At 45.4% G+C, this 8,943-nt stretch overlaps 2 protein-coding genes across 2 annotated transcripts in view; both read left to right on the top strand.

Annotated features, from left to right (window-relative positions):
• The first annotated feature begins 305 nt into the window (after positions 1-305).
• Positions 306-2,959, top strand: LOC122762693 (norrin cystine knot growth factor NDP). Its single transcript, XM_044017880.1, has 2 exons — positions 306-722; positions 2,420-2,959. The coding sequence occupies exons 1-2, from the start codon at positions 516-518 to the stop codon at positions 2,642-2,644; spliced, it is 432 nt and encodes a 143-aa protein (XP_043873815.1). The 5' UTR covers positions 306-515; the 3' UTR covers positions 2,645-2,959.
• A 3,153-nt stretch (positions 2,960-6,112) lies between these two features.
• Positions 6,113-8,943, top strand: part of mao (monoamine oxidase) — an 18,399-nt gene continuing 15,568 nt past the window's right edge. The window contains exon 1 of the mRNA XM_044017881.1: positions 6,113-6,222. Within this exon, the coding sequence (XP_043873816.1) occupies positions 6,165-6,222 (58 nt within the window). The 5' untranslated portion in view covers positions 6,113-6,164. The remainder of the gene's footprint in view (positions 6,223-8,943) is intronic.

Below are 8,943 nucleotides of genomic sequence, written 5' to 3'. Positions count from 1 at the left end.
GAACAAGGAAGCGTAAAAAGCAAAGGCGGCGCCAAACAAAGGCGCCAAACAAAAGGCGTAAACAGAGGCGTGGCAGAGAGTAAACAAAGGCGTGATCAAAGAAGTGAACAAGAGGCGTAAACAAAAGGCGAACAGAGGCGTAAACTAAAGACGAAGCGTAAGCAAGGGGCGGGGGCGTAAACAAAGAGGCGTAAGCGAAGCGCGGAAACAAAAGAAGGCGCCAAACAAAGGCGTAAACAGAGGCGTAAGCAGAGGGGCGTAAGCAAAAGAGACATACAAAGAGGCGTAAACATAGGCGCCAAACAAAGGCGTGTGATCAAAGAAGTGAACAGAGACGTAAACAAAGACACGAACAGAGACGTAAACATAGACGTGAACAGAGACGTAAACAAAGACGTAAACAACGACGTAAACAACGACGTAAACAAAGACGAGATCCTGAAACACAAGCGAAGTGAAATCCTCAGGAAGTGCAGAGTCGACGTGACGCTCGAGAGCGTCGGGGTGGCCCCGTCATGAAACCACCCACCTGTGCGGGCCCCCCGTCAGGTCTGCTGCTGGTCCTGATGTGCTGCCCCCTGCTGGGCGTGGTGCAGTCGGCCAGCAGCAACAAGGCCAGTGATAAAGAACACGCCTACCTGGGAGACTCAGACCCGCAGAGATGCATGAGGCACCATTTTGTGGAGACGATCACTCACCCGATATACAAGTGTAACTCCAAGGTGAGATCTCACACACACACACACACACACACACACACACACACACACACACACACACACACACACACACACACACACACACACACACACACACACACACACACACACAGTCACTTTCAGGTTCTTTTGTGTCTGAGTGTTTTTTTTTACGTGGTTGAGGAGGTGGTGACAGACGAGAATCCTCAGCCTGGACAAAGACAAATGGACTTAAAGTGGCGACAACACGTGTGTGTGTGTGTATTCAATAGCCTATTCAATGGCCAACCAATGGCTAATTGAGCTTAGGTCACAGCCAGGTCCGCGGTGGCGACACAGCAGCTGACAGCAGGACATGACACAGGAGTCTGTTTAGGGAGGTGACAGGAATGTGTGTGTGTGTGTGTGTGTGTGTGTGATCACATACAGAGCAGTGTTCAGAATCTGTGGCTCTGGATTAAAGCCTGAATTATTTCTATGACACATTTAAAAAGACATGAAACTGGACATCACATGATTTATGACATCATGAAGTTACACGACACAACATGACAACATGACATGACTTTGCATGGTATAACATTTAAGACAGTGGACACTTGATATCACATGATCAACATGTGACATGACGACATGAAATGACATGTGACATTAAAATGACATGTGACAAAATGTGATGAAATGATGTGAAATATGACATGACCCTGTGTTGTGTTGTGTTGTGTTGTGTTGTGTTACAGATGGTTCTGCTGGCGCGCTGTGAGGGTCACTGCAGTCACACCACTCGCTCTGACCCTGTGTTGTGTTGTGTTGTGTTGTGTTGTGTTACAGATGGATCTGCTGGCTGTGAGGGTCACTGCAGTCACACCACTGCGCTCTGACCCTGTGTTGTGTTGTGTTATGTTGTGTTGTGTTAGATGGTTCTGCTGGCTGTGAAGTCACTGCAGTCACACCACTACAAGCTCTGACCCTGTGTTGTGTTGTGTTGTGTTGTGTTGTGTTGTGTTACAGATGGTTCTGCTGGCGCTGCTGGCTGAGGGGTCACTGCAGTCCCACACCACTTTCGCTCTGACCCTGTGTTGTGTTGTGTTGTGTTGTGTTGTGTTACAGATGGATCTGCTGGCCTGTGAGGGTCACTGCAGTCACACCACTGGCTCTGACCCTGTGTTGTGTTGTGTTGTGTTGTGTGTTGTGTTGTGTTACAGATGGTTCTGCTGAAAAGTGGCGCTGTGAGAAGTCACTGCAGTCACACCACCTAAACTCTGACCCTGTGTTGTGTTGTGTTGTGTTGTGTTGTGTTGTGTTACAGATGGTCTATTTGGCTGTGGTCTGGTCACACCACTCGCTCTGACCCTGTGTTGTGTTGTGTTGTGTGTTGTGTTGTGTTGTGTTACAGATGGTTCTGCTGGTAGCTGTGAGGGTCCTGCAGTCCACACCACTCGCTCTGACCCTGTGTTGTGTTGTGTTGTGTTGTGTTGTGTTACAGATGGATCTGCTGGCGCGCTGTGAGGGTCACTGCAGTCACACCACTTTCGCTCTGACCCTGTGTTGTGTTGTGTTGTGTTACAGATGGTTCTGCTGGCTGTGAGGGTCACTGCAGTCACACCACTAAGCTCTGACCCTGTGTTGTGGTGTTACAGATGGTTCTGCTGGCTAGCTGTGAGGGTCACTGCAGTCACACCACTCGCTCTGACCCTGTGTTGTGTTGTGTTGTGTTACAGATGGTTCTGCTGGCGCGCTGTGAGGGTCACTGCAGTCACACCACTCGCTCTGACCCGCTCATCTCCTTCAGTTCCGTCCTCAAACAGCCCTTTAAGAGCACGTGCTCCTGCTGCCGCCCTCACACGTCCAAACTGAAGGCCGTGAGGCTGCGCTGCAGCGGCGGGACCCGCATCACCGCCACCTACAGGTACATCCTCGCCTGCAACTGTGAGGAGTGCAGCTGAGGCGCCGCCACCACTGGCTCCGCCCCCCGCCCACGTCCACAACACTCCAGACACTTTTTTCTTGGCCTCAAAACATTGATGTAAAACAATCCAGAGAGTTTTCCGTTGATTGTTGGGTCAGGAACTCGTCTCAGAGGACCAGAGGTTCTGCTGGGAGGGACGGTTTGGACCTGTGGACACGCCCTCACAGCCGACCTCACAGATGATCCGGCCGTAGCCCTTGGGATGCTCACAGAACCGGTCAAACCTGCTCGGATCAGAGTCCATCATCATCATCATCAGAAACAACAGCAGCAGTAACATAGGACATGAAATGACAACATGAAATGACAACATGAAATGACAACATGAAATGACAACATGAAGTCACAATGACAATAAATGACATAATGACTTACATGTAGAAACATCAGTGTATTCCTGCAGATCGTTCATGTCTTTTTTCATGTCATCACAAATATGTGTAAAAACCTCCACCACCATCATCTTCATCATCATCATCATCATCATCATCAGACGTCTGGTTAAAGATTTCCGTGATGACACGTGATGACGTGACTGAGGACAGCAGCAGTGGAGCGGCCAGTGGGTGGCGCTGTGGAGCCTCAGTAAACCACCATGTTTAATATTAATGTTATATTTGAATCACTGGTCATGTGACCTCGTCATCTCAAAAACTGACTTCATGCTATTTTGAAGTTTATTTAAGTTTTTTTCTTCATTTCAAAAATGTATTTACATTTTTTCCTCTTTGAAATTCATATTTGTTTTTGCTTTAATCCAGTCCAGATTAAAAACTGTACACAAGAAATAACAAACTGAAAATATTACAGATTACATACTTAAAAAAGATATTACACATTGAAATCAACAAAATCTGATTATAAGATTACATAACAAACAATACTTAAACTTAAAAAAACAGATTACATAAAAAACAGAACCAGATTACATACCTGAAAAAAAAACTGACGATGTGTTAAAAATGACAATACCAAATTAAGAACACAGATTACATAAATACATAAATTGACAAAATCAGATTACAGAAGAAGGCAGCACCACACATGATTTTCAAAGCCTTACCATGGAAACAGTTACATACATTATGCAGACGTTTACTTTGGTTTTAAATGAGATTATTTTCTTTGCTTCTGTACAGTTGTTGTTGTTGTAACTGAGTGTGTGGATTAAACCTGGTTTAAATGAAGTAAAAGCAGATTAAATGTGTATGAATGAAGTTTGTCTCTGATAATCTGTGAGTGTGTGTGTGTGTGTGTGTGTTCATGGTTCTCATAAACACGGCTGACGTCACGACTCAGCCTGACGTCTTTGTTGTACTCAGATCTGAGACGTTTCTCCCCCGTGTGTGAAAATCAGCCACATGTTGTTCTGGTTCTGAAGACGTTTGAGTCCAGACGGAGGCCGACTTCACACGAGAGACCAACCCAGACCTCATTCTGGAGATTAATCAGATTTTACCCTGCTGTTTCCTCTCAGTGCGGCTCCCCTTCATCACACACACACACACACACACACACACACACACACGACTCTGCATTCATTTATTTAAACAGACGACACAAACCCTGATCCCTGACCTCATCATAACCACAGTCCCTCAAAAATGAGGTTCTGCCTCATTCGGACCAGACTCTGGTCTCCATGAGGACTACTGGTCCCAACAAGGTCAGTGTTTATGACAGGAATCTGAAGTTTGTAAAGCACTCACTCTCTCACACCAAAGCCCAGAAAGTGATTTTAGCTGCTGGTCCTCTGCTGCCTCGTGTGGTCACTTTGTGTCACTGAGGTTAATGTCCACGATGGACAAAACTTGATGCTCAGTTTTACTCTCTGTACCTTTAAGATGTCATGACAGGAAACAGGAAATATTAAAATCTTCAGTGCTATAAAACCTCCGTGTGTTAAACTGATTCATTTTAACTTCATTTATGACGTGTTTTTATTCAAAACACAGTCTGTGTTAAGCATTCATTCATTCATTCATTCATTCAACCTCAGTATCAGAGGTCTGCAGGTCACTGCCGCCCCCTGCTGGCAGACCTTTGTCCTCACAGCCTCAGGATGAAGATGAAGAAGAGACAGATTTTATTTCCTGTTTTTAACTTTGATTTGATCAAATAAATATTGTCTTTCATTTTTAATTAAAAAACTATCGTCACAGTCTTGTAATCTTGATTTGTGAGTGTGAAAACACAACTTTATTATTGTTGTCTTCTTCTTCAGCAGCTCAATCACACACACACACACACAGGAGCTGCTGGTCCTCTGCTGCCTCGTGTGGTCACTTTGTGTCACTGAGTTTAATCTGAACCAGGATTTTTAAAATCAGTGTCTGTGTGTGTGGTGTGTGTGTGTGTGTGTGTGTCTGTGTGTGTGTGTGTGTGTGTCTGTGTGTGTCTGTCTGTGTGTGTGTGTGTGTCTGTGTGTGTGTGTCTGTGTGTGTGTGTGTGTGTGTGTGTGTGTCTGTGTGTCTGTCTGTGTGTGTCTGTGTGTGTGTGTGTCTGTGTGTGTGTGTGTGTCTGTGTGTGTGTGTGTCTGTGTGTGTGTGTGTGTGTCTGTCTGTGTGTGTGTGTGTGTCTGTGTGTGTGTGTGTGTCTGTGTGTCTGTCTGTGTGTGTGTCTGTGTGTGTGTGTGTGTGTGTGTGTGTGTGTGTCTGTGTGTGTCTGTGTGTGTGTCTGTGTGTGTGTGTGTGTGTGTGTGTGTGTGTGTCTGTGTGTGTGTGTGTCTGTGTGTGTGTGTGTCTGTGTGTGTCTGTGTGTGTCTGTGTCTGTCTGTGTGTCTGTCTGTGTGTCTGTGTGTGTCTGTGTGTGTGTCTGTGTGTGTGTGTGTGTCTGTGTGTGTGTGTGTGTGTGTCTGTGTGTCTGTGTGTGTGTGTGTGTCTGTCTGTGTGTGTCTGTGTGTGTGTGTGTGTGTGTGTCTGTGTGTGTGTGTGTGTGTGTGTGTCTGTGTGTGTGTGTGTCTGTGTGTGTGTGTGTGTGTGTGTGTGTGTGTGTGTGTGTCTGTGTCTGTCTGTGTGTGTGTGTGTGTGCCTGTGTCTGTCTGTGTGTGTCTGTGTGTGTGTGTGTGTGTGTGTGTGTGTGTGTGTGTGTGTCTGTCTGTCTGTCTGTGTGTGTGTGTGTGTCTGTCTGTGTGTGTCTGTGTGTGTGTGTGTGTGTGTGTGTCTGTGTGTCTGTCTGTGTGTGTGTGTGTGTGTCTGTCTGTCTGTGTGTGTGTGTGTGTGTGTGTGTGTGTGTGTGTTGGGTGTGTTTGTGTCTATGTCTGTGTGTGTGTGTGTGTGTCTGTGTGTGTGTGTGTGTGTCTGTCTGTGTGTGTTTGTGTGTGTGTGTGCGTGCGTCTCTGCAGTTTTATCCTCTGTGTGTCCAGCAGGGGGCGGTGCTGTGCAGTGAGGGGGCGGAGTCAGAGGACGGTGGGCTGGACTGCAGCCTTTAATACAGATGCTGTGTTCAGTGCAGCGACACACAGACACAGAGAGAGAGACAGAGACACGGACGCAGCCATGAGCACCACACCGGGACAGACGTACGACGTGATCGTGGTCGGTGGAGGAATATCAGGTGTGTGTGTGTGTGTGTGTGTGTGTCTGCGCGCGTGCACGCGTGTGTGTGCTGTGACGTCATGGAGACGCTGGTGAGCGGTGACTGACAACTGTTGCTGCTGCGGGTTCAACCATAACACTGTTTACTGTGTGTGTGTGTGTGTGTGTGTGTGTGTGTGTGGTTTATAATAACACATAACTGTCACACCTGTTGAAGTTTTAGCCTCATAAAAGTGTCATTTGTGGTGTTTACACACTGTGAGATTAAAGTGGGATTATTTTGAAATGTAAAGATACGATACGTAACATTCCTGCATTCAACTATCTAAAAAACTGTCGAGCTAACGTTTCTGCTATGATCGTGCGTTCCAGTTGTGGTCGGAAGCTGGAATTTCCCACTTCCTAGTTGGACGTTTCACCTGTTATCGACTGCTAGTGCTAACAGTGGCTAATCTGAGATGTGGACTGTCACATCCATCATGATCATTTGTTGTTTTTTAGTGTCATAAAACTAGAATATAGATTAAGATTAAGGTGGAATTATTTCCAAATTTAAAGATACAATATTTAACATTTCTGCATTTAAATATCTCCAAAAAATGGTGAGCTAACGTGAAAATGTTTCCAAACAACATTTTTTATTTTTAGTCGACTTTTAATGACGCCGTCCTCTTTACCGGCTGTAATGGTGCATTCCAGGTGTGGTCGGAAGTCGGAATTTTCCGAGTTTTTATTTGACGTTTCACCTGGAGGTTGGAAGTCGGCGCGACCTCAGTAACCACAACACGGGATTATTTTTTTAGCTAAGATTAAGCCCGAGTTATTTTGAAATTTAAAGATGCAATACGTAACATTTCTGCATTAAAAGATCTGTAAAATACAGTGAGCTAACGTTTGCTTGCTTTCATTGTCGTCCTCTCTGCTGTCATGCTGCGTTCCAGAAGTCGGAAATTCCTCGTCATGTCGCGTGTTAGGAAAAAAATAATCCAAATTGTATCGCTTTTGAGACTCCAGCGTTTCTGTGGATTAGCATTAAAAACATCACCTGACGTTTCGTTTCAGTCCATCAGGCGGAGCCAAGTTTATGTCACATGTTCCGTCTTCTTTCTGTTCCATTTCTTTTGATTCACAGAAAACTTTGTACACTTAATCCCAAGCTATTTCCAGGCCTGGAAAACATTTCTCTGGAACTTCAAAACTTTTCCAGGAATTGTTTTTTATTTTTTGGACACGTTATGCAGGTGTTTGTCCAGAATCAGACTGATGTCCCCGTCTCACCGTTGTGTCCTCACACTGAGACGTTCAGGTGAAACGACAGACGTCCGTGCTTCCTGTCCCTCTGTACGCGACGTTTGTCCTCAGTGTCACTTCAAATCTCTAGAATCAGTAAACGACGGCTAACGTAATCACGCGGCTAACGTAATCACGCGGCTAACGTAATCACGCGGCCGCCTCCTCTGCTCCTGTGTCACATTAGCTGCTCGTAATGACACCGCTGCCCTTTGCCGCCTCACAATGAGATCCACATATAACAATCAGTGTCCAATCAGAGGACGGCTGAGACGAGGAGGGGGCGTGTCTCTGTCTGTCAGGAGCCGCAAGAGCCTCGAGGGGCAGCAGAGGAGACGCTAAACGTTTGTGACAGTCAGGCAGAGGACACGCAGGAGAGGACGGAGAGAAGACAGGGAGAGAGGACAGCATCTCATCGGCAGCAGCAACAAAGACATGAGGAGTGAGACAAAGGTCAGACTGTCTGAGGACGAGTGGACATCACTGCATCACAGTCATGTCCCTGCACGAGGACATTTAGAGGAGACATTCTGGCTCAGAGGAGGTTTATTTTGGTTCTGAAAGCAGAAACACATCAAACTCTCACTTCTGCATATTCACAACCACAGATAAGAACCTGGAGTTTGACCTGTGACCTGTGACCATGTGACACACACACACACACACACACACACACACAGTGAGACGTTTGACATGAAGTCATTAAACACTTTAATAGGTAAAATAATTATTTGATTGGAATAATTAACAAAGTCGTATTTAAGAGGAATGTCCCTTTAAAACTATACCTGCTGACCTGGAAGAGGCGGAGTCAGCTCCACCTGTGACGCTGTAACACTGAGTGTGATTTTAGCTGCTGGTCCTCTGCTGCCTCGTGTGGTCACTCTGTGTCACTGAAGTTCATCTCAATGTTTTCAAAGGTGTGGGAGAGAGTTTTTTTGTTCGCCAGGTCGTGACCTCCTCCCCCACTCTCTCTCTCTCTCTCTCTCTCTCTCCCTCCCTCCACAGGAAGTTCTCTCTGCCATCCCACCCTCTTCCTGTCTGTTGACCTCTCTAAACACAGCCGTGCTCCGTCTTCACTGACAACTTAATTATCAACGTCTCTCTCTCTGTTGAATATAGGTTTTTAGCTTTATTTTTGCCCAAACTCTAAAAATATAATGTAATCATATACAGATGATGATAACACTAAGAATTTAGGTGTTATTTATTTATTTTAATACATTTAGTGAAACAACAAATGTCAGTTAATCTGTTGAAACATAAGAAAATTCATCTGTACACAGTTTCAAACATTTCAAACATTCTCGTTTGTAAACAAAACCGATGGTTTAAAAGAAATAATTATCATTGAGTAATTGCAGCTCTCATATCACATTCCCTGTGTTTGAGTAAATATAAAGCTACCTTAATGCTAATTAGCTTAGCGTCTGTAGCCTTCCTTTGTTCT

This window comes from Solea senegalensis, unplaced genomic scaffold, assembly GCF_019176455.1.
Source record: "Solea senegalensis isolate Sse05_10M unplaced genomic scaffold, IFAPA_SoseM_1 scf7180000015974, whole genome shotgun sequence".
In the NCBI taxonomy this organism is placed as follows: Eukaryota; Metazoa; Chordata; class Actinopteri; order Pleuronectiformes; family Soleidae; genus Solea; species Solea senegalensis.
This window is presented reverse-complemented; position numbering and strand designations above follow the sequence as displayed.

Coding starts and splice junctions, on each gene's coding strand:
- LOC122762693 (XM_044017880.1), top strand. CDS start 516: ATGAAACCACCCACCTGTGCGGGCCCCCCGTCAGGTCTGCTGCTGGTC. Junction 723..2,419: donor TATACAAGTGTAACTCCAAG/GTGAGATCTCAC, acceptor GTTGTGTTACAG/ATGGTTCTGCTGGCGCGCTG.